Consider the following 26,169-nt stretch of genomic DNA (forward strand, 5'->3'; position numbering starts at 1 on the left):
AGAGTATATATTTTTTTTTTAAATATTGGCAGTGTATTGTTTAATGCCTCTGAATGTGCCCTTATTTTTCATTCGTAGCTTTTAAAAATCACCATGACAACTCCAACGACCACAGATGTCAGAAAGGGCATTTCAGTCCTTTGGGAGACGCTGCAGTGTCCCATATGGTGAGTGTCATGCTGACCAAGAAGTATATTAAGCAAATTCATCTGCACCTGCACAAGTTTTGGTGAATTAAAGGTTGAGTTCTGTCATCTTGTTAAACTCTTATGTTCTTTACTGACTTCATACTTTTTTTCATGTGTAGCTTGGATTTAATGACCGCACCTGTTTCTACTAAGTGTGACCATCAGTTTTGCAAGTAAGTAATGTTTGATTACTCCTCATTTTGCAAACTGATATTTAAAAAACATTTTTTTCAGGCACTCACAAACAATATTTGTGTTGTTTTCCCCCCCAGATTTTGTATGATGAAACTTTTGGACAGCACCAAACAAAACAGGGCTGACTGTCCAGTGTGTAAAACCAAAATAACCAAAAGGTTGGACAACATCAACAAGATGACACTGTAACATGAATACTTTTTTAATAATTGCTCATTATCATAAGACGTGTGCATTTTGTATTCTTTTACTTACACAGGAGCTTGCAGGAGAGTCCTGGGTTTCAGCGACTTGTAGCAGGATTGCAGGATATGATCCAGGCATATGAACAAGACACTGGCATCAACTGTAAGAGTACATTACAGACTTCTTATTTTATTTTAATTACTATTTCAACTGAACTTGCATTACAATTTCTAATAACATTACCTTTATGTTTCCAGACTTCACTGGAATGTCCGAGCAGAAAGGACAACTGGGGTAAGACATTTGAACATTTAACTTGTCTGTCATTTGGAATAACCCACATAAAGAAATCCAGATGATGAATACTAGGTGCTGGAAAAAGGACATATAAATGGAGTCCGCACACTAGATAATGCTCTTGTGAAAATATATTTGATTACCAACAAGTGACGTATTGAGTGCCAAGCTCTTCTTCAGACAAAGAATAAAATACACACCTTCAAATACATACTAGGCCACGCATACCGTTAATGCTAATTTATTCATAATATTAGCTCATCTTGTTCTCTGTTGTATTTTGCTCTATCTAGGGTCACAGATGCTGAAGCTACTAAACATTGTCCCGATAAGTCATTCGGAGATACACCTGACAATGTGGAAAATGACGACAATGATGATCCTTCAAGGTCTCACTCCTCGACTCTAGCAGGTAAAATCGTGAGGCCTTGTATGGTGCTTCCCAGTTGTACCTAAAATGAATTGGCGGATTTACCTTTATTTAAAAGCTATCTGTATTGTTCATTTTCTAAGCGTGTTGTCTTCTAAGGTTAATTATTGGTCATTTTCCCATTCCTTTGTTTTTAGCCCAGAATGGATTTGCAAGACTGATGGGACTTGAAGACACAAGTCCAATGACGACAGAAAATGACGGCCTGGACAGTGGGCTTGGTGAGGCCCCACCAACTTCTGACAAGAAAATGCACAGTCCTACAGATAATATGGAACCAGTGGAAACAGAAATGTCAGAAGTTGTGGAAACGTCAACACACAAAACTAGAGGCAAAAAGAGATTCCTCAAATTGGAGAAAGCCTCCCATCCTACATCATTAATTCCAGACGAGTCCGAAAACAAACCTTTAAGAAAGTCCTCAAGAAAGAAACAGAAAAAGGATTTGGTGCCTGATAAGATTCTAGAGGAAAAACAGAAGAAGAGTCGAGAGAAAGTCGCTGAGTGGCTCATGAAAGTTCCAACTGAAGGAAGTCTCGAGTTAGAGAAACTCAACGAAGACACCGACGATTCTGACAGCTGTTCCTCCGCTTCAACAATAGATATAAAAAAACACAACAGTGATATGAATCTTAAGAGAGGGGAACGTGCTAAAGCCCTTGAAGAACAGGTGTTTGGTGCCGTCTACAAACGAGAGAGAAGAGGGAACAGGACCATCTCTCCTCCACTAAATGTTTTTATCGAAACACCAACAACCAAAGAAAGACAAAATGTTTCCAAAACAAAGAAGAAGAACACTGTCACTCCTGCTGATTTTGTCAAGAAAACAAGCTCTGAAGATGAAAGTAAAAGCCATATGGAGGAAGAGCAACAAAGGATGGAAGAAGTAAATAACACCAGCAGTGACATTGTCACAAAAGCAAAACAGATGGAGGTTATGGAGGAAAATGATAAAGACAACATGCCAGAAAGTGACAAAATTGATGACAACGAAGAGGCTCCCTGTCCTGCGTCTGATATTGAAAAACAGCTACCAGACAGAAAGTCAGATAGAAGGACACGTAATGCTATGCAGCAGGTCGACAGTGATTTTCAAGAGCAAGCTGAGGCAAAGTCTGAAAGCGCTGAGCAAAACAAAACTGAGAAGAGGAAAAATAAAAACCTGAGGTCAGTAAAAGGCAAGCCTGCTAGAGTGCCAAAACCCCTTGTTCTGGTTGGAGTTAAAAATGGAGAAACCAGTCCTAAGGCTAGACCAAGGTCAGAAGAAGTTCAAGTTCATATTGAGAATTACCCGAGCAGCGAAGACCGAGAAATCCCTATCATGAGAAACACCAGGAGAAGTAGAAGACTTCAACTCTTCGCTGAGGAAGTCCAAGAGGGTCACAAGAAAGTAAACGTGAAAGCCAATTTAGCTGAAAAAGACAGCAATGTTGCATGGCAATCTGAGGAAGTTAATGGTGGAACATTGGACAATAAGGCATCAACTCAGAATGGAAACATGACACGGGTGGCTGAAAGAAACGGATGTATTTTTGATCAAGAGTTAGGAGAAATAGAAAAGGTGGAGTCGGGTGAGAGAAAATCTTATTTGAGCCCAACAGAAGATGTTAAAGAGTCCATCGCTGAAGTGCCAAATGCTGAAACGATGTGTGAATTTAATGCTGCACGTCATGTCTCTGTGGTCCCAAGCTCCACGAGTCCAGCTACAGCTGTGGTCGAGCCGACGCTAGAAAGTGACGACCAAAACAATACGCCATCGGAAACCGTCGCTCGCCACACACAATGTGCTGGAACTGAAGATGAGGAGGATAAGAATGATAGCGAACTGGACACAGAGCAACTGCTCAAGAGCTTCAAAGCCACTAAAAGAAAATCCTTCCTTCTTGGCGGTCCAAATGTGAAAAGAAGCCGTGGTTTAGACCGAGAAAACCTGCAGGGTGCCGAAGCAGAGGAAAACCATCGAGTTTGTTCTGGTGTTGAATCTACAAAAAATCCATTATACACAAAGGTGCCTGAAATCACCAACCAAGAGGCATTAAGAGACAATGAAAACTCATCTTGGAGTGATTTTATCTCCCCTTCTAACTCACCCGCCCAAACAAGAAAGCCAGTTACTGAGAAACCAGATCAAGTGGCGATAGAAGACTCAATCCCTGATGGCAGTTGTTCAGGTCAAGACAGCGCTGGTGCTAACTGTGTCTCTAGGAATAGTGTCAGTAGTGCCCTCACTCCTAATAAAGTGTCAAAGCGTGTTATTGAAAGTCCTCATCTTTCTGTTGTGCCTCAAGTGTTAGATTCTGGCCTCTGCTTCACAGCCGTTGAACACGAGGAGCTGAATGAACCCTCAAAGTATTCTCAAATGACAGAGACTCAGCTGGACAACAAAATAAGAGACAACATGTTGGTGCCCAATTCAGCTGCTAGTGGACCACATTCAGTCAACAGCGCGAAACATTTTTTCAACGCAGATTCGTCTTTAACCCCCGATGGCCTTGGAATACCAATTGTGCAAATTGTCCCAGAGGCAAAGTCGTACAGCAATGGCAGCGGAGAGATGAGCTCCCATTCGTCCATCAAGACCGTGCTGAGGAAGAGGACAAGGGCAAGGAGGCTAGAGTCTTCATATGAGTCAGACTGCAGTGAAGAGGGATTACCAACTTTGACAGAGATTTTCGGGACATCCACTCATCCTCCTGCTGTGACGAAGGATCAGGGAGACTCCAGTGAAGCTAATAGATGTGAGGGGGCCACAGCTGGTGGAGCACAGCAGTTGAGCCGTCCACCTGCGTGCCCGAGCCCCGACTGTGTTGATTCCAGCCAAGGGTCTGTAGACTTGTTTGGCACGCCGGATGAATGTAAGTTGATTCTCAGTAACCAAAATAGTTTACATTTTTAACATCTAACAAAAATGTGCTTGCTCTGTTGTTTCAAACTCTTATAATTTGTGAATATTGTATCATTCTCAGAACACAAAGCAATTTGATTGTTCCCTCTGTGCAGGTAATGTCCCAGTGAATGACATCAGCGTTTCCACACAAATCGAATCATCACAATTTTCAAGCGAAGTCCTTGTTACACAGGTAAATATGATTATGATGGTTCTCAATTACATTTTTTTTCCTCCATATTACCCTGTATGAAATGCAACCTCTTTTGAAAAATAGCAACGAAGTCGGTGCGTGAACAAGCTTTGATTTTTGACAAAAAAATTCCATTATTTCTAACAGAGAATTTTAGGTCCGTCTAAGTTGCTTGTTCAGCATTACCTGGTCGCATTGTGCTCCCAGTGATGCACTGTCACGTTACGCCCCATAGAGGGCAGCCCCTACGCTTTCCCCAAAACCAAACTGTCAACCCTGGATGACAGACTACCTCGCTCTGTAAAAAATGTCCCCCTCAGCAGCTTTCTAAATTGCATTTCATTTAGTTTAGAGGAAATGCCGCCTAGAAGATGATTCTTGTTTTCTACCTCATCCATCTTCCAGCGCTTTCACTTTTATCTGTCGACTGTCTTTGACTTGGAGTGTAAGTTTCACGCCCTGGGGTTTAGCAAGGGCCCAGGATTATGCACATTTGAGACTACGGAGGTTGGGCATTATTGTGCTGCATGTTTGTGTGTCTGTTTAATCAATACACTTGCGCTGTCAACTTAAAGGATGAAATTCAAAGTCTTAGTCCAGTGAAGCATTGAAACACACTTCTAAACCAATAGACCCTGTTCCTCCAAGTCAGCACCAGTTGAAAAAGCTGTTGTCGCTTCTCTCCCTTGCTTTCTGGTCGGACTTCATTTAAGTTAAATATTATATAATTACCTTCTTGCTCTCTTATTGTGACAAGTGTTTTTCTCACTAAGTGCTGTCTGGCTGAAAAAAGCACTCATTCCCTGCCAATAATGAATAACTGTCTGAGTGTTGGTCCCTCCTCATAGATTGACAGATTGCTGCGAGCATGTGTCCCTTCCTTTTCCTCTTATTCACCCTCGTTATGTGATTAAAGCGTATGATTCGTGTAATTATAAGATGTTCTACTTTCCTTTGTTTTCCCCTCTTTCAGCAAAAGATAGAAATGCAGAAGGAGCTGGTGAGGTTGGAGAAGTTGATGGCTCTGGTGTCCGAGGTGCTTCAGGAGAAAGAAGACAGTCCTGCTAAAGAAGTCCCCTCAGAAACAAATCAGAGCAGACAAACCACAGGTGTGCATATAAGAAATGTAAAATGTTTTCATTAGAGTTCACAGAATTAGTCCATTAACTGATTCAATATATGAAATTGGATCAAAGCAAAGATACTAAGGATTATATCATATCTGAGCTAACCCCAAACCCAAGTCTATCTTTTGACTTAGTTTAGTATTAGGTTTGTGCAAATATTAAGAGCTGATGATTGTTTGTGTCCCCAGACGCAGACGCTCAAAGACTCCCGTGTGACCAGGACACAGGTCAAAGGTCAGACCAGTAAGTAAATCCTTGCAAACTGGACTTATAGCACTACTGCATAGAAATCTCTATTTCAACTCAGACATTTTTACTCTTACTACTGATTCTCTTTTTACATTAACATCTTATAATGTTTTTATAATAATAAATTACAAATGTATTACTGTAAACCCTTTATTTTATATAGGAAATTTGTTTGGCTTTGAATACATTTTCAATAGAAATAACACTGAAAAATAGTTAAAGAAACATAAAAAAAAACATCATCAACACACAACATTGTTAGCAAGAAAATAATTACAAAACACAGTACATACAATATTACAATTGTGTGCTTCAGCTGAGCTGCATTGCTCTATCTAAATATAATCTGTCGTACTGAAATATAATTTATAGTCACCGTCCAATTGGAAGTAAATGCTGCCTTTATATTTATAACCACAATCCAACTACATTTACCTTATTTCGTGTCTAACATGAAAACTTGCCTCCAAACATTAAGTTATTGTTTGCAGTATGCAGGAAATGATGAGAGGAGCAGATGATATAACAGCTACATGATTCTCATGAATTGAACAGTTTGAAACCACACAATAATTGTCTTGTTGTTGGCCATTTTCTGTATTCATCTTTCTGATAATATGGTCTTTAAAATGAATAGAGGAGATTTGTCATCATTTGTGATCCTTCTGGTCCTATCATGGGCTTCATTCTTGTATTTGTGGTAACTATCAGTGCAAGTCGATGTAAGTTAAAAACAATAGTTTGACATTACGGGAAATACTCTCCTTCACTTCCTGGCAGAGTGTAAGATGGAAAGATCTATAACACCCTCATATCTGTCCATTATATATGAAGCTACAGCCAGCAGCCGGTCAGTTTTCGGTGACTAGGTCAGTTAAATAATCAGCAGAGACCATCCTTAAAGTCAAACCGGACTTTGATAACAAACCTAATTGAATAAAATCTGCACCAGTGTGCTGTATTTCTCTCCTCAGAGGACTGTCATTGTTAATACATTTTAGATTGAGCCATATTTCAATGCGGCCACATTAAGCAGTACAATAACTTGGGCAAGTGGCATGTAATTGGTCTCTTTCAATCTTTAACTTAAGAGAAAGTTAGCGTGTGTGTGCGTGTGCGCGTGTGTGTGTGTGTGTGTGTGCGTGTGTGTGTGTGTGTGTGTGTGACTAGTCAGGTTCTCAGAGGGTGATGCATCTCAAGAGGACAGGCGGATAATCTCACTAATGAACCCAGAATCTGTTTATGCTGTGGAGAATAAAAAAGTCATTACTGACTGCATCTTATATGTCATTTAGAGCACTTAGAGGGAAACTTGTGTTGCCACAGTAATTTATCTCTCCCGCTTGACTGCTCCCCTACCAGCCTCTCGCCTCGCAGGGTTCTAAGTGCTGTCCTCCAGGCAAGAGAGGGAGAGAGGGAGAGATGGAAAAAAGACGGCAGATGAAAACAAGGAGGGCTTTAGCTGGAGAAGTTCTAAATTAAAAAGTAAATTCTCCATGAGCGCGCTGCTGAAATTGGAAAGAATGGTTTTCAATGAGCCATTATCACTTTGGTGCAGAGTATTTAATTGCAGGCACGCAGCCAGTAGTCAGTATTTGCGTAAAGAAATATAGCCAAAAGGGAACTTCCAACATTTTGTTAGCATGAGTTATAAAATAACTTTTAATCCACAGAAAACCAGATATTGAGTTCTGATCCCACATTTACATCTTCCTAACTTATACAACTGCACAATCCAGGCAGAGAGTGTGAGGACAGTCTTATTTTTCTTATTGTTTTGGCTCTAATACTAATACAGCATATTTGATTTGAAATTACACTATGGCTATAAGTTTTTATTGTTGCTGTTCAGGTTTAGGGAACATAATCCACTTGTTTTAGGAGAATGCATTTCTCTAATAATGAGCATTAACACAAAGACAAGACAACCCAAGTTTTTTCTTTTACTGCCAAACAGTGTCGTATTATTGATCGGCTCAGTCACTTCAAATGAATCAAAGTGCTCACGTGTTTCACTCACTGAAGAAGAGACTGATTGCAGAAGAAGCAACATGTCAGTATGGCGGCAGTCAGTCCGACTATCTGTTAAAGTTTTTGGATCAAAGACTTTAGACAATCATTGACTGCAAAGGATTTGCAAGCAAATATTGACTTTATTTAAGCACAAGTTACTTTGAACTGTTACTTTCTCTGCCATAAAACTAGGAAACATACATTTCTGTTCGTCCAATGTGGTTGAGAACAACTTTGAATAAGCCTTAATAAGAGTCAGCATTTTAACCATTTTTATTTCAAATATTATTAACAGTGTGTCACTGTCCCAATACTTCCTGACTTCACTGTATCCCGAGTGAGCCTGCACTCAAATGAGTAAATCCAAAACAGTATGAATATGTTTGTGCTTACCTTTAAGTAACCTATACCCTTTCATGTATTGGGTTCTAGTGGTGTTTTGTAGTGCTGTCTATTGTTCTGTGTTATAACCATTAAGAAAGGACAGTATCTGTAGTTGCAGGAATATTTAGGTTGGATTTGGTCCGATGTTCTTCACTTCCAGCAGCACTTTACTCTATCAGGCTAAATTTGAAAAAAAAGAGAAATGCCTTGATCAGTGCGGGACATCCCTTCAGATGATTTGGCAATTGAACTACCATCTACACTATGTTGTCTCGTCTCCTTCAAAAGTTAATGTACATGTCTCTTCTACAGAGAAACTGCTGAAGAAGTAGAGCGAGAGCCCGGCACAAGACCGTCAAAGCATGACAGCGTAGCAGAGATGGGTAAGGCTACTGGTGTAGTGTTGAAAATAATGTGACACATGCTGGTGCTGTTTTATTCTATAAAAGTTTAAATGCATTTCAATCTACCTGAAGCACATGCGCAGAAGACAGACACACTGTTTTTAGACTTTTTTTAATTCATAATCTGTTGATTCAACTGTGTTTCTGCAAGTACAACTATAGAGTATATATGTATATGGTATATGGCATCTGCCACTTGGAGATAGTAGCTCTTTGTTTCTTAAATGTTTTAGTACGCTAGCAATGTTTGGACTGAGTTCAGAGCTTAATTAGTTTGTCTAGTGCATTGTAGCCTGACTGTGTGCTTAATGAAGGTTATGCTCTGTGTTCCAAAAATCTGTTTGTATAAAGATACCCAATATAAAAAGAATTAGATAACTGTTGCTGACTCTTCTGACCCGCTTGTTTTTCTCTCTCTCTTTAGCAGTGCAGAGCTCCACACACACAGTAAAAGGCACCGAAGCCTCAAGTTCAGCTTCCAAAATATTAAAAAACAGCGCTTCACCATCAGATGGGCAGGAAGACAAAGAAAATAACACTCCTCCAAGAGATAGGAGTAAAGCTAAAATGGTGCTAGTGACGTCTGGATTAGACCCCAATGAACAGGTGCCCATTCAGAAATGTAATCAATAAATCTGTGTATTAAGTGCTCTCCATAGCAGGATACTCTAACCACTCATGTTTTTTTTATATATAGATAATGGTCAAAAGGTTTGCCAAGCAAGTTGGGGCCCGTGTGGTTTCTAAGGTAACCCCAGAGATGACCCATATCATAATGCACACAGGTAAGAATGCTCACATGCAGGCACTGTTTATATAAACAGTAGCCTCTTTCACACATAGTTCCGGTTAATTTACTAGGACAACCTTTCAGGCTCCGCTAGTGATTTTAACTATTAAATAAATTTAGGAACATTTCCGTCTTGTGACTTTTCACACATGCCATGGCAATGCTGGAATAGATGGACCAAGGGACAGTCCAGCAGATGGTAATACAACAGCAAAAATGTGCGGGAAAGGTTAAATCACTTGCGAAAACATTGTCGTAAATATTAAACAAGTCCAGGTTCAAATTCGTCATCAGCGGAGTTTTCAAATATAAATATATATATTTTTTTCTTGTGCAAGCATCTTTTGTCAGTCAGACGTAACTCTTTACGTGCCTGTCCCGGCAATGTTTCTGCATTCATTCAGGTCTTTCCCTGAAATGTTACTAGGTCTTGTGCTGGGAAATTGGCGGCATATTGTCATATGGCGACTATTGATCCCTGCATCCATTCACACATGACCCCATGCAGGAAATGTTATTGAACATATCAGGAAAAACTGCATTTGTGAAAGTGACTTCATTAAGACTGCAAAGATTGTAGGTGAATTGGCCTTGGCTTGACACACACTAGAGCAATTAAAGCTGCTGTTGGGAAATCCACTTTACCTTCTTTCCAGGTCCTGTTTTTCTAATATTTTCCTGAGCGGGAACATTTGCATTACCAGAAGTACATTTTCTTTTTATTTGTAGTTATAGCTGGTTTTGTGCGTCTTTTAAAGCGCTCCTAAATGATAAGCTCTCTGTTTCTCCCTCACCCACGCACCCTCTCCTCCATTCATCCACTTGTTGCTAATTACCCTCTCTGATAGATTATTTTTAATTCCAGAACTCGCTGTCTCCAAAGCACCACATTAACTGTCACTGTTTAAGAAGCCTTATTTTAATGGCAGCTGTTTCCTGGGTAACCAAAAAGTGGGAAAGCTGGGACTCTTGTTTTTTTTATGGTTAACTGTTGGAAAGGAGCAGTAGGTGTCCCCTTCTTACTATTAGCATAAAAAAATTATCATTTGAAATTAAGTTATGTTTTAGTCACATCAATAACAAGCACTTAACTCTTGCATGGAATACAAATTAATGGATAATCAGTATATTTCTTGAACAAAGAATAACCCCTGACCCCATGCTGACCGACCATAATTTGTCTCTGTGAAGCTAATTTGTCTCTGTGAAGCTATTCTCTGTCTTAGGCTGTGTCCATTAATTCACTTTTGATGCAGTTTAAAATAGCTGTTTGTTCATAGTTCTTTATAATGCATTTACTTCAAGATTTATCAAAGAAATTACAAGTTAAGTAACATAAATTATAATGTAGTAAAAATGTAATTTCTGGGAAAAGTGGGCAATAGTTAGTTAATAGCCATTTATTGTACCCTATTTTGCATCAAATTGAAGATTTCAGCGTTGCCCATAAGAGCATATATAAGTATTATTTTCTACACATTATTTGTATCTGCATACTACAGTATGTTGATTTTTTTTTTTTAGAATCATCAAACAAATTATACCATTACATTAAAAGTGTAAAATCAATATGTTTTTATGTGTGCACATGTACTCTATTCACATTACTGTTTCTTCTCTCTTTGCCAGATGAACAACTGGTATGTGAGCGCACACTGAAGTACTTCCTTGGCATCGCAAGCAGGAAGTGGGTGGTGAGCTTCCAGTGTAAGTCCCGGTTCAGTTTATTGTCAAAATCACTGATGTGTTTACAATAATTACACTAAATACCAAACAGGGTGATGTTGAGGGAGGGGCAGGAATAAAAGAAGTGTTACATAATACAGTAGCCACAAGAATAGTGTTTGTTTTCCTGATAAAAACCTCAGTGTTTATTTATTTTTTCCTCTCTGCAGGGATTTCAGAGTGCTTCAGACAAAAGAAACTCCTAGATGAGGTATGTTTGTCTTTGTGCACCGGTGACTTCCTGTTTCAATGTCGAATTAAGGCTGCATGATGAATCTCTCCATGTGGTTCGTTGTGATACCTCATAGATTATTTGTCATCCACTTGCATTAGTAATCCCTGCATCTGTTCCTGTGCTATGCAAGTATAATCCTTTGCCAAGCTTTATTTAGCAAAGCCATTCATTTAAAACTATTTTTCCTGTCATCCAGGCCAGTTTATAAGCAATTTGATGCATCATATAATGGATGTATAGATAGACTCAATACAATTATATGATGAACTCTGTCAAACTGAAGAATGTTCAGCGTACTCTTGGGAGCATATTTGACCCCTGAAATAAATCTTATTAATCTAGCTGTCTGTCAGCTTACAATCAGTCCTTTAATGTGATGAGAGTGAATAATTGCTTCACTTATTTAAAAGCTAATCACAATAGGATAGGCTTTATACCACTGTGAGTGAGGTTCACATATGTACTGAAGTCATTTTGCTTTGATTTCCAACAGAGTGTCTTTGAAGTGAGAGGTGACGTGGTGAATGGACCTAACCACCAGGGCCCCATGAGAGCTCGCACCAGTGAAGACAATAACGTGAGTCCCTTACAAACATAACAGATTAGCTATTATACTGTGTTTGTTTGCTCTAAATAGTCCCCGAAGGTGAACGCTATAGTCGGTCCCTGAGGAATCGCAGAGGCTTGTTGTGACTCCTTTGTTTTACCTGCAGCTATGTCATGATCTTACTTTACACACAACTTTATACTGACACATTAAATAAAAATTGTAAAAGTAAAAAAAAAAACATGTCTTTATAAGTTATACAATTAAAAATATATTTTTTTATCTTAAGTATTTATCTATAACATTGAATATTCATGACTAAAACATGAAACGTTGCAATTTTTTATTCCAAAAAAATACAAATTTAAAAGCTAATGTGCTTCATCAGGACTGTGTGGTTGTGGTTTGATCAGATTTGATTGACAAAAACCTGGAAACCTAATCACACAGCCTCACAACTGTCATCACATTTGATTAAATTGCTGATAAACGCCGTATTTATCCAATTAGCAAAGCTTGAAATGATAATGTGGTTTTCAGCTTCTACATACTAAAAGATAACGAAATACGCTCATTGGCAATCAATAAATTATTTCCTGTATATCTGTAGTTTGAAAAAAACAAAACACTAAAGAGTAATTCAACAAATGGTGAAACAAACTGCCAAAAACAGAGCAGAACATACAGTATTGAGTGAAGAGGACCCTCTCTTTCTCACAATATAAATTCAATTAAATCATTTTATCAACACACTATAAACTGTAGACAGATATGGTGAAGTGGCACTTCAGCAATCAGCCAAACACTCATCACCTAAACACCTGAAACATGTCAACAACAGTCATTTCCGTTCCTAAAGAACTGTTTCAAAACAGGTTGATTTTCTCAACACAAATACCTGATTCAAAGAGAGAAAGAAGAAAAATAACATCATCCTTAACGTTTGTGAAAGCACTACTATGTCCAACCTCAATGAGCAGTCTGATTCTTTGAAGAAAATCAAACAAAGTGTCCCAATAACAAACAGCACTTGAACCTGTTTCTTCCTATTGCACCAGCCTCTTAGCGCGGGCCCTGTTGTAAGAGCTAATGGTGATTCTCCTCTTGGTGTGCAGCTAGCAGGACCGGTTCTGTTGCCACTGAGGGGGAAAATTAGAAATGGCTAGATGTCATGTTGGCCGTATCGCTGCCTTTGAAGAACCTCCGCTAATTGAATTAGCTAGTAATTTCAGGCTTATTTAAGTGGCTTCAACGCAGCGCCTGCACTTTGATGAAGCCAGACAGATTGTCCTGTTCAGACTCACTTTCTGTCACCTGCACCACTGTGACAAACAGACTAACAGATGAAATGGAGTGCCAGGACTCCGAGTCCATCACCAGAATGTTGATGTGCAGGGAATCAGCTAAAGGGACTCTTGAGTGTATATGTTTATAAATGCGTGCGTGCGTTTGTACGGTTTGCAAGTTATCGCATCACACACACACTCACTAATACCTCCTGAAGGACATTAGGTGTTGTCTAAATTAAAAATCTGTAACAGAAACACTTTTCCATCTCGCCAAGCCCCTCTGGCTAATGATCGTTGTGGATGGACAGGGAGGTGTGAGAAATTAGTATTTCTCTCTCCAGCAGCTCGGACATTTATTTTCCAAACACTTTCATCCAGCCACACAATGTATATGAGGCTGGGATGTGAGTCGCACATTTCCTTTCTATGGTTGCAATGGTTGAAGGCAGCAATTTTCCTTTTTCCATTTCAAGTTTATTGACCCTGAGTGCAATCAGACAATGTGCCCCTGGTGTTGTTCAGGCCGTGGTTCTTTATATGCTTTAAGGATGATGAACCTTGGTGAGGATGGCTGTGTTTGCTCTTTTCGGGTCAACTTTCCCTGAACTTAGAGTTTTAAAGCAAGAGCAAAAAATTACCAATGTCTTCTTTCTTATTTTTGCACAATAAGTGAGAAACAACTGATTATAGTGGTGAAGTGTTTCAGCTCTACCAGTGTTACCCTTTAGACAGGTGAAGAGTTCAGAATCATACTCAGCTGTGTTTGTAACATTCACAGAAGATATTATTGAATACTGTCCGAAGGTAAAATAATGTCCTCTTTTGCTTGACCGTAGAAGTTTTGCAGGAATTGGTTCCGACATCTCACAGTAGATGGTTTTATCCTCACTTTGTGTCTTCTTTTTTCCCTTTAGTTGCTCATGAAGGGCTACAAGATCTGCTTCCAGGGGCCTTTTACAGACATGACAACAGGTAAATTACACCGGTAACATGACATGTCCAAGTTTTTTCTGTGTACTGTACAGGACCCAGAGGCTGAAATGTAACATGCAGACTGAATCAGGCAACCACTGAGAAATGTACCTCATTTTATATCTATTAAGATTTTTATCATGACAAAGTTAGAAAGTGTCAGGTCAGATAGAAAGTGTAAAACTATTACAGCATCATAACTGTAGACTAGTAGAGCCCGAACATCGGAACAAAAAGTTCCAAAAAGTTATTTTTGCTGTCTACTCTTCCTCGATGCAGTATTAGTAGACTTGTTATATTGAAGAATAGCCACTTCTTGTTACTTACAATAAGTACATCTTACCTTAACTGATCTTATTTAATAGTGGTCCTACAATCTAACTTGTGAAATAAAGGTGTTAAGTTCAGACAATTTCAGCAGAACTATTATTCCCAAATCCTACATTCCACTTTGCAAACGCATTGCGAATGCCTTACATTACTCCCTGGCTCATGCAGTGAAGTCGTCACGTATGGTGTAGATATCGATCTCATTAGCGGTGTTCGTCTTTACATATTTAGCAGAGAGGTAGCTCGCAGTGAGTTGAGTTAGTGATTATTATTATTTTTGTCTTTATTTCATATAACTGCCAGCATTTCATCCAGGTGTTTCTTGAAGTTTCATTGTTGGACATAGAACTGCCATTTCTTTATACCATATAATGTATGTAATGAGAGACTTGCTAAGATTGCTTAATAGACTAAGATTTATTGTACAATATCTGTCATACCATTTATAGCCATCGCTAATTACTTTTATTTGGTGTCCCTGTTTTGCACAATCTTGTTTTTGTTTTGTTTTTTGTCTGAGAAACACTGCACTCAATCCCCACATGAATTGCATCACCTAGATAATGTGTGATTTTTCACTTTACACTTTAATTTGCATATGCTTTCAAAGAAAAGACTGCAAAAAGCTGGGGGGAGCGGGTTCATAGAAATGTTGCCTTTTTCAGCTGCCATCATGCTGTTAGCACTGTTCTGTTTTCTCGTCGAGAATGGCTTTGCTCAACGGCACTTATTCCGTTTTCTTGATGTCTGTGTCCTGCAGGACTCTGATAGACAGGCACCCAACTTGCTTTTAAAGAAGAGGGGAAAAGAATAACAATGGAAAGAAAGTTAAAGAATCTCACAGAGGTTTTGACTGACGCAGCTTGAAACGTGCAGTTTTTTAACATAAGCTGTCGTTTTCTTGGCACTGGAGAACAATGACAAGTGTTTCCATAGTGTGGGTGGATTGAATACCCATTTTACGAGTTGTGTGAGACATTTTCGGTGTGGTGTTGTTATACTGCACAGCGGTTGCTATGGTGTCAGTAAGCTGCCTGGAATTTTTTTATTAAATGAAAGTGCGAATGAGCCTTCAGTTGTGGCCAAATAACTCATTCTCATCTTCTAAAATTGGTGTAAATATCCCGGTTAAGCCTTTTTTTTGGTCCCTAATGATTTAAACTTTTAATGACCTCCAAGTTCAAGGTAGAGAGGAGTTTGGTTGCCCTTCATACAAAGTACTTTTGCTTTACCCTTCCAACATGAATGAATGGACAGATAGATCATGGGTGAAGGTCTCAGGGGGCACATTGCTTAAAAACCCGCAAGTCAGCATTCGTGGGTCTCCTCCTTCCTGGGGCTCTTTAAGTGCTTCTGCTGCATCCTCCCGCTGCCTGCTGAATCGATGAAGCTTTGCTAATGGGCCGACATCTGCTAGCTAGCGTGTGGAGTTTAAAGACTTTCTTGTACATGGCACAGACATGATGATGGAGTCTATTTTCTTCAGCCCAACAGGATTTCATCCATTATTGAATTGTTTGTGTGTGTGTTTGTTGAATGATGAGATTACCTAAAGCTTAGACTGCAAGTTGATTGAGGTTTTCCTGACATGAGTGTTCTCATGTTAAAGGTGACAAACAAGGGAAGCTGTTAAAGTTGTATGAAATGTTTTGTTATATAATGAATCTTTGAATGTCTTATCATCACCCTAACAAAAAAATCCTCAAACATAATTCCTCAATATTAATAAGAAGTTATTCATTTGATTAAATAGGTTGAGTTTTTTTTTTTATTGAATAATGCATATAACTTGTGCCTCCCGTTGTGTGTGGAAAACAGGAGCAAATATTTTTTGGGCCGCAGTGATTGCATCTATCTTTTTACAATAAATTTTGACTTTTGGACATTACAACACTCTGGAGTTACTGGAAATGTATACTATTAATATTAGTGCAGCCTTTATCAGTTTTAGTCTTTATCTGCAGCTGGGCAGAAAAAACGGGTTTAAACAGAATTAATTGACATGCAAAAAACAAACCAAAAAAGCTGAGCAATATTCAGTTGATAAAGGACTTTGAAATATTCAGTACATACCTAGAAGCTGTTGATCTTGATTTTTATTTAAAAAAAATTAAGTTTCATATATATGTTTAAATACAAACACATTTTTTTCCAAACCAAGTTGAAGGTGTGTTGACAGAGTGAGATATTGATTTGAGTGGAGACTTAGGTATTGATCGGTTTTCCGTCCCTCCGATCAGGAAGTCAAAGCTTGAGAGGAGTCTGCTCGCTCGGTTTCCTCTCTGCTTTAAAGGGGTTTCGAGAGAATTTAATTTAGGGCCGACCAAGATACCTTCATCAAACTTGATTTGACCAAAAGAGTCAATATTTACAGCCAACTTTGTGTGTGTTTGTGTTTATTATAGATGAAATGGAGTGGATGGTGGAGCTCTGTGGAGCAGCTGTAGTCAGAGATCCACTTCTCCTCGACAGTAAACAGGTAAGAGTTTCAGTTGTTGGACTTTCACGTTGATCAGTATCGTTTAAAAAGATGCTGAGGAGCAGTGATGATTGCTTTAAAATCAGATCAGTGATATTTGAGAGTTTGCAGGTGAGTGATTAACAAAACAAACAGAAGGAGACCTTTCACTTTAATACGTGTTAGTATGCAGAGGTAAGCAATATGATTTATTTGACTTCTTAATTACAACCGACGTCCGTTTTTAAGCAAACTAATGTCACTCTGACTGGACTAGCCACATGGACTGAGGCTTGTGAAAGCACCCTGAGCAAACTAAAAGCTGCAGGGACTAAGTGGCAGTCAGTGATGTGCACGCCCTTGAACAACTCTTTGACTTACAAAGATGCCGCCTCCATAATGTCTATTATTTGCCTCCTGGGTTTGATTTATTTAAAATGTGTGATTCAGTCAAGGGTCACATTATTTATAAAAAAGATTGAGTAATGCTGAAATACCACATCCAATAACCACTACATTAGTATCAACAATCCTTAATCCAGCAAATTTCAGCCAAGAGATTGCATGACGCTTATACATAATCTAACAGGCAGGTGTGAAAATATCATTTATTTCCAATTTGTCTGCCTATAAATATACATGTTCTACTTGTTGCTCATTTCTAATTCTAAATTAGACATAATTTCTTCCGGTTTTTTTATGCAGATCTCCCATCAGCTTGTCATTGTACAGTCTGGATCAGAGTCGTCCTCCACATACAGCAGTGAGTCTAAAATTTCATTTTCTCCTTTTACAACACCACTTTCAATTGTAGTAATTCTCAGTCAATCTCTCTTTGATTCTCACACACCCACACACACACACACTCTCTCTTGTACAGAGCTCATAAAGATCGAGATTAGACTGACAGCAGCAGCTGGAGCTGATTAAATAATTCCTGCATGGCTTCACCTGGGGTTTGAAGGCTGGTACAAGCATAGACCTCTGCAGAGTCAGACAGGAATTGTGTGTGATAGACAGTATACCAATAGACAGGTTATGATTAAACCTTGGTATTTTAGAATTGATTCCTCATCAGAGTCTTAACATTTTTAATCGTCAGTCAGGAGTGAGCCAGTATGCCGCTAGCATACGTACAGCAAGTTTAGAGAGAAAGTTTGCCAGTATTGAGAAGACATGTTGTCATTGCAATGACAATTTTCGGCTACCAACGCTGATGTTTTCCTGTATTTGGACACCTGAAACGGCATCAACGCAGAAACCAAGCGGAGACTGTTTTAATTGATTTAAGGCAAGTAAGAAGATTTATTCAAAACCTTCTGCTCGACCAAGCTCGAGTGTTCAATGTCCTTTTAAGAAAATGAGGGTAAGCAAATAGCAAATAGCTCAACCAAGTGAGCTAGCTTGAGTTTGTTCCCTTAAAATGTTGTAGTGTTTTTGACATAAAATAAACATTTAACTTAAGATTTGACATGATATGGTGACAGGTAAAAGAATAGAATAGAGTGTCTTAGGTGCTAATTAAATGCTAATGCCTAATACGCTCTTGTCTTGTAGAAAAAGAGAAGTTCTTATCATGTTTTTACTGTGATCTTTTTTTTCAGTCTGACACTAACAACCATTAGCAACAACATCTTTTGGCAACATTTGAGAAAGGTGAAGCTATTCAGAGGTGTAGCTCCAGGCTGAAATTAAAATGATTCATTTTTCTAAACTGCTCTAGCTCACTTAAATAAAGAATGTATTTAGCTATTTGTCACCATAACGAAATTATAACTTATTTATTTTTTATTTCTGGAGTGTTTTGAAAAAATATCCATTGAAACAGTGTGGTTGTCCTCAAAGTTTTTTTCACATTATCAACAAGGTTAACAGAATTTTTTTTGTAAATATGTGAATACATAATAGGGAAACTAAACATCAGTTTTCAGTATTAGTGAATGGTTATAAATAGTTTGAGGTCAGATTTCTTATCTGAATATGCTGTAGTGAATGGACCGTCCCCATAAGCATAGACGTTCTGGCTGGTGTGCATATCTGTGCACCTGTCTGTCCATTAGTACACGGATTTGAGTGCATTTTGTGTGTGTGTGTGCGAGGACCAGTTGGACAGTGACAGAGCAGTTAAATGGCATACGCTGCCAGCCAAAATGAGACAGGTTCCCATTCCAAATATGAGCGAGGGGAGTGACTTGCCAGGGAAGGGAGTGTGAAGGAAGTTCGGCAGCAGAGAAATGGCCAGGAGAAAATGTCAGATCGGAGCCGGGGGAAATGTCAAAACAAGCTCGCTACAGAAGAAAGACGCTGCCATAGCACTAGGCGAGTTGACAGCTTGAAACAGAGAGGGAGCAAGTGGCTCTGATTCCCCTTCCTCCCTACTCTTGGCATCCTAATTTGCACTGCTGCATATTTAATGCAGCTTTTCCTCTTCCACGTCCCTTTGGCACTCATAGCCCAGGTAATCGAGTAGCCCATCACCCTCCCCTCTACCCCCCTCTATCCTCTTCTTCTGCACCATTGATTGAAATCGCACACATCTCCATCTTCCTCTCTATCTTCCTCTTTAATGGAAATGTGTGAATATATGCGCGCACACACTCCCAATTATGTTTTATGAGACATATTCTGGACACTTCCATTCAGGTTATTGCTTTACAAGAATATGCTCCTTATTTTAAAATGTGTGTGATCTGTGATGGTAGTTCTGATATGGAACGATGTGTCTAAAATAAAGTTAAATTGATTGAATAAGCAAAGATTGTTTGTTTTTAAGAAGACACCTGAGTTTCTCAGAATACTGAAATGCTGTCTGGTTCAGTTTTCAATGTTATATCTGAGCTACAGAATAAAGTATATGTATATATAGATTTTGGTAAAAGTTTAAGGTGAAGATGTTTAGTTTAAAGGTTAGTGTAATTTATATTACACTATATAATAACTATATTAGTTATTTTTATAGAAACAGCATAAAAACCTTAAGTGACAGAATTTTAGGCCTAGAGTCAAAATAATAATAATGTACATAATAATACATACAAAATTAAATACACACAGATAGATAAAAAAGACACAAAATAAGTAATTCATCATTAATTAAAAAATAAAAAAGCAAAGATAAATGTGCTTAATTAGACATCATTTAGATTAGTAAAACACCATGGATTACATGTAGAAATTATTTTTATAGAATTGGAAATGATGGCGAGCTCTTAAAATGCCAGTCGGTGTTTCATATCTGTGTGTACTTCTTCCAAATGTTTTGGTTGTACAAATTTTCATTTGTAGACTTACTTAAAAATCCTTTGCTTACCAGGTCTCTCTAAACAAGCTACAGTCGTGACACGTGGTTGGCTGTTGGATACCGTGGCAACCTACACCCTCCAAAACTACAACACGTACACTACATGAGCTGAGGATCCATGTGCACCTACAGCCATTTTACAACTTCTGTTTTTTAATGTCCAATACTGCATCTAAACTGTCGTCTGTTTTCTTTACAAAGATATATATGTATTGTGTTTGCCTGACATGATTGTATATAAAGTTTATTTAACAGAAGATGCTCAAATTGATTCCTTTCTTCTTTTGGTATGTTTTATCGCACAGGAAATAATGCACACATACATCTATCACTGCATCTCACAATAACTATGTATATTTGAAACATAATGTGCCCAATGTAGCAAATCTGGACAAAACAGACAAGCTTTGACCAATATCATTGGAAGAAAAGTGTTGTTTTAGGTGACTAATTCTTTCAAATATATCATCTTATACAGTCTAAAACGGATGGAATTGTATGATTTAATGAAATAGACTATCTGAGGTAAGCTGCTGGAAGACCAAGCAATGAAAATGATTATCTCAAAGTACAGTAGACACTCTCACCATGCCCATTGACATCCTTTGGGGTTACATAAAGAGTCATTTGCAGTATTTAGTACTTGTATGTCACCTGTCAGATCTAATGTATATTAATAAGCTCTTGTCATCCAAATGTTCCCACTGCTGTTTCACAGCTCTGCGACTGTTGTTTGCAAATCCCTGCTGTATTCCGGCTTTCTGGTCATGGCGGAAAGCCTGTAGCCTTCCTGAACACGGCTAGAATGCAGCAACATATTCTGCACACGGTTTTCTTTAATTATTTAACAGCCATTGTGGGGGGATAGAATAAGAGAGAAGAGATTTGCAGGAATGAGCCGTATGAGCCTTCTTTGTGAGCGTAATCCATGCTTTCATCTGAACTTGAGAAGAAAAAAATGTGCATGTCAGGTTACGTCACAATAAAACTTAGCTGTAGAAGATTCAAGATTCAAGATGTCATTTTTGTGTGACAAACAGTTCCTTTCAAAATGTAACATACCATTTAAAGCTTAAGTTTAACGCATAAATGTTTTAACCATCCTCAATGCATTCCAATTATTACATTTATTTTCATCTCTGCAGTAAATTAAACTTTTCTACCTGACCTCCTTTTACAAGGCCACTTTTCTAATATTCTTCTCAGTGTATTTTACGGGCAGCAGTAATTTTTCCTTTACTTTCTTGTTTTGGTGATTCACTACTTCAAAAACTAGATTCATTGAAAGACTGTGGAAACGAAGTGTGTGTGTCTTTGCAACAAACGTTTTCTAATAAACTCTCATGTAATCAGTTGACTTTTTGAGAGAGGATGTCATCCCCCTTGTTGACAAAATAAGCAAAATACCAGCTCCTGTTAACCTGCCATCCTCTGTCTCCATAGTAGCAGAGATAGTGCAGAAGGGGTTGTTTGGTTGACTATGGTTGGTCTAGTCTGCCTGTCTCATGATCCTTTATCTGACTGAGGTTTGTCCAAATAACAATCTCTGGCCCTGAACATGGCTCTGAAATATCAGTAGATGTAATTGATAAATCCATGTCCAAGTAGCAGACAGATTTGTAATTGCGACTTCTTGTCTGAGTCCCTCTCTTTTGTCAGTTTCATCTTGGATCTATAATATTCTCTAAACTATTTAGAGCGGCTATATAGATACGTGACTGCTCATGCTTTTGAAATATTAGTAAGAAATCACTGGGTATGAAGTTTTGAGAGAAATAATAATATTACCTTAATCGTGTTTTACCATTGCGTTCATTTATTTCACTAACAAAAAGATATATTTCACTCTGACAAAAGACTGAACCCAGTTGTTGGGAGTTTTACTGCCTCATCCAACCCTCACTGCTTTCACTCTTCCTTCCCCAGCCCCTATCCACCTCTATCTTCTATATTTTATTGGAGGTATATTTTCCAGGGGCGAGGATTGAGTCTAACTTTAAATGGGAGGGTTTCAAGTTCTCCGACATTGTGTAGTAATGTCATCAGAATCCAGCATCATACTGTGTGAAAGTTTTAAATGATCAGCACAAAATGATCACGGTTTCTACGTTCATAATTACAAATAAGATATTTGTCTTATTGTAATTACAGACCTCATACAAATGGTTTGAGACAGTGAGGTGTTTTTTCGTCTCTAAACAGCTGATCAGTCAGCTTAGCTAACCCTCTGCAAGCTTTACATTATGAGACAGATGTGAGAGAGGTATTCATCTTCTCATCAAACTCTGGGCAAGAGAGTAATAAGCATATCTCCTGCCCAATCTCACACTATTTCTATGAGTTTCAAAAAAATGCTGTAAATGTCAGTGTTTCATTCATAACTCCAGGTTTCTCTCTCACATTCATGACAAACAAGACCACTTACAATATGTAGACCACATATCTTTGCATAAGGAAACATGACTCCTTAATAATGCATGTTTCTACTTATAGCACTCACTCAAGATCCCTTAGGATGTGTTTTTGTCCACACAATGGTGATTGTGGTCCATGCAATAACCAGATCTAATGTTGTGGGAAAATCATATCTGCAAAAACCATAACCATTGAAACAATTCAGAAATGAATAAGTGTTTGAAGGGCAAAGATATTGCAGAAAAACATATTGCTCCTGCAGCTATGCTCAACTTTTTCTAGCAGAATGAGCTTGGAACAATTATGACTCAAGGACATGAGTCAACTTGAATGACTTCACCCTATATTAACTCCATATAGATGTTGGCTTGAAGGCTAGAGTGGTGATTATAAGCAGTATTTTTAGTGTTAGAGTTGGGTGCTTCAAATACATCTGCTGAAGAAAGGGTATTCTACAGTATATTACAAAAATCTTTAACAGCATATTGTTTTCATCTGAACTTCAACAGTATGTTAAAAACATGCCAAAAGAACATTTGTGGGGGTTTTTTTTTCTACAAATGATCATGAACAATTCTTTTGCAATTTGTGTCAGAGACCTTTTGTTGCAGCTTAAATAGAAATGCTGCATTCAATGTCATTCATTGCTATGACAACAACAGATATCAAAAACCAGGTGGCTCAAAATGGAGAAAGAGCCCACACGTAACTGTAATGTCAGCACGTTTGCTCCGAGCCCTTTTAAATGCCAGATGTGCGGTGCCAGACGCCACAGTACCAGGGTGCTGCTTTCCTCCAGTCAGCTGGTTTTTCGATGCATAGCTGCAGCGGAGGACACAGGCAGCTCAGTTACTCTGTATGGGAGCTGTGGTTACAGGGTGTTACGGCTCACAATGCAACACTGTTTACGTTCTTTTACCGCACAATTAACAGAATTGTTTAAGCCTCTGAGGGTTTGTTAGTTTAATAAAGACATAAGGGGTTGGCGAGATGAGGAAAGTCAATCCTGATGCTCAATTGTCAAATGACAAAAAAAAAATTCTAATACAGTGTCCGTGATACGCCCGAACCCATGTCTAAGTAACCATTACTAAGACACTGACAGTCGAAATTAGACTACTGTTCCCTGAACAATAAATCTCTTTATTCCATTATTATTTTCCATTATTATTTAATAACTTTACTCCAGGCCTGGAATATAAGAATAAGACTAACTACTATTGTAGATCTATTAGTCTACAATCATGCAAGTAGATCTGTGATGCTGTGCAGTGGTGCTTTGAGCTCAATGCTAATGTCGGAATGATAAAAATAATGCTAACATGCTGATGTTTGCCAGGTATAACGTTTACCATACTCACCATCTTAGTTTAGCATGTTAGCATGCTAACCATAGCTAATTAGAGCAGAACACAAAGGCTGATGGGAATGTGATTAGTTTTAGTAACTTAAGTGTTGACGACCCAATAGTTGTTGAGACTTTAACCTGCTGGTTGCACAAGATGAAAAGTCAGTATCGCCAAAGTCATTCGGATACATCCTATTGGACGGTAAATTTATGGAGGAAAAGTCCATAGTTACCAAGAAATTTCAGTAACAAAATGTCGAGAAGTAACACAAATGTCAACCTCATGGTGGCGCTAGAGAAAAGCTCAAAGGATCATCAAGGTGAGTAGGCTTCATACTCTGGGGAAACTGTATGTATTTTCAGATTTCATGGCATTCCCTCCAGAAGTTATATAAATGAAAACTTTGTGACCCTCTATGATCACTTTGTTAATGTCAGAGAATTATTATCAGATCTGGGAGGTCAAAAAAATGTCAATTTGTAGTTTTCATTGAGGATATTTATATTGCAGGTAATAACCGACTTGATAAATACATAATCTATTGATGGTATAGTTTCTCTATGTAAAGACTGCTGTATTAGAGCCTCTTTGAAAGTAACTGAGTAATGGCTGCATGAGCGTGTAGATCTCTGTGTAAAAATTGGTTACTTGTTAGATGTCTGCAGTTGTTGAGGCTCAATGCATTGCCATGGACCGACATATCTCACTGTGGATGATATTTCTGTTCAAACGTTTCATTTGGAAAATCAGCACAAAACAATCCGCTTGGCAATCTGGAATGTTTCAGCATGTTTGTTTGTGAAGCTGCACATCATCATCATCAACACACATGTACAAGCAGATTGGCATTTGCTCCAGACACCTAAGGGCAGTAATTTATCCCCCAGCTAAATTCAGAATGAGCAGAGTGATTGTTCCTGTTTTATATCACAGTGACGCACGAGTGTGTGATTGCTTGGGCTTTGTCTGCACGGCGCACTGCAGTGTTTACTTTGACAAGAATTTATCATTTTGTTTTAGTCTTGTTCGCTTACAGAAACTAGTAGTTGGTTTAAAGTCACATTGTAGTCTTTTTGCTTTGTTTTACTACTTAGCTTTAATTTTAGTCAAATGTTTTAGTCATCATTTTTCATGGTAGTGCAGATGATTTCTTCTCCTGGCTGTTAAAATCAAAGGGAAGTAAGAATACCTTGATCTACCTGTTTCGACTTTTGGACTTTACAATTCACAGGAGGAAAATTTTCATTATGAAAAGTCAGACTTTTTATGGGTTAAAAGATCAAGTAATAATAATAATCAAATGTTAATCATCAGAGTATTTGATAATGGAGATCATTTCTAGTTGCAGCTCAACATTCCAACTCTTGCGGAGTATGATTTCTCGTTTGTGATGTGTCATGACTTTACAATTTATTTAAATGTCATTCATTACAGGTCATCATTGCACAGCATGGTGGAAATCCCCAAACTGACAGCATTTTCATTAAATCCAGTATTGTGTGTATAAAGTAGTTACACTTGTGAAAACTAAAAGATAAACAGCCAGCTGTGTTTAAACACAAGTTAGGTCAGACAATTGATGTCCATATTGGTTATTGATGATAAATTTAGATATTTTAGGTGTTCATGTGCACTTATCCGCACATATCCCTGTCAGCTCTCTGTAGTCAAGCTGCTTTCAATAATGAGTGCACTTGTTTATGATGACCCTGACTGATCTCACACTTCATTAGTTGCTGGCCCAGTATTTTGGTCGCACCCTTTGGCTGCAAAGTGTCGCTTCAACGAAGTCCTTAAAGCGAGGTCATGAACAGGGAAACTCTCCAGAAAACCAATCGGTTTGGTTTCCTTCCAAGCAAGTCCAAACTGCCTCCAAAACGTTCTCCCTTGTAAAACTAAAGAATGAATTTACATAGTTGGAACAAACTGTGATTTATTTTTCTTACCAGTCGAGCCCTCCAGTATGAGATTTGTTTTCTCCTTTTTAAATTTGCAACACTTCCACGATAGTAAAAATCCAATTTCAGAAACATCCCTCTTTTTATATTGTGTGTGCGTGTGCGTGTGCGTGTGCGTGTGTGTGTGTGTGTGTGTGTGTGTGTGTGTGTGTGTGTGTGTGTGTGTGTGTGTGTGTGTGTGTGTGTGTGTGTGTGTGTGTGTGTGTGCCATATGCATGCCTGTATGTGCGGCTGCATTTTGTTTTGT

At 38.4% G+C, this 26,169-nt stretch overlaps 1 protein-coding gene across 2 annotated transcripts in view; it reads left to right on the forward strand.

Moving 5' to 3' along the window:
* Positions 1-20,447, forward strand: part of LOC129091188 (breast cancer type 1 susceptibility protein homolog) — a 22,656-nt gene extending 2,209 nt beyond the window's left edge. Inside the window, exons 2-21 of one of the 2 annotated variants that reach the window (XM_054598704.1) lie at positions 79-167; positions 308-361; positions 461-541; positions 643-731; positions 827-863; positions 1,160-1,278; positions 1,434-4,151; positions 4,297-4,376; positions 5,350-5,485; positions 5,692-5,746; positions 8,462-8,532; positions 8,978-9,159; positions 9,251-9,338; positions 10,973-11,050; positions 11,239-11,279; positions 11,797-11,880; positions 14,054-14,111; positions 16,847-16,920; positions 17,605-17,662; positions 20,213-20,447. In XM_054598704.1, coding sequence (XP_054454679.1) covers positions 94-167; positions 308-361; positions 461-541; positions 643-731; positions 827-863; positions 1,160-1,278; positions 1,434-4,151; positions 4,297-4,376; positions 5,350-5,485; positions 5,692-5,746; positions 8,462-8,532; positions 8,978-9,159; positions 9,251-9,338; positions 10,973-11,050; positions 11,239-11,279; positions 11,797-11,880; positions 14,054-14,111; positions 16,847-16,920; positions 17,605-17,662; positions 20,213-20,307 — 4,272 coding nt within the window. In that variant the 5' untranslated portion in view covers positions 79-93 and the 3' untranslated portion in view covers positions 20,308-20,447. The remainder of the gene's footprint in view (positions 1-78; positions 168-307; positions 362-460; positions 542-642; positions 732-826; positions 864-1,159; positions 1,279-1,433; positions 4,152-4,296; positions 4,377-5,349; positions 5,486-5,691; positions 5,747-8,461; positions 8,533-8,977; positions 9,160-9,250; positions 9,339-10,972; positions 11,051-11,238; positions 11,280-11,796; positions 11,881-14,053; positions 14,112-16,846; positions 16,921-17,604; positions 17,663-20,212) is intronic. The other variant, XM_054598705.1, reaches the window with a different exon arrangement.
* The last annotated feature ends 5,722 nt before the right edge of the window (positions 20,448-26,169 follow it).

The sequence above is a fragment of the Anoplopoma fimbria genome, chromosome 5, assembly GCF_027596085.1.
Source record: "Anoplopoma fimbria isolate UVic2021 breed Golden Eagle Sablefish chromosome 5, Afim_UVic_2022, whole genome shotgun sequence".
NCBI lineage: Eukaryota > Metazoa > Chordata > Actinopteri > Perciformes > Anoplopomatidae > Anoplopoma > Anoplopoma fimbria.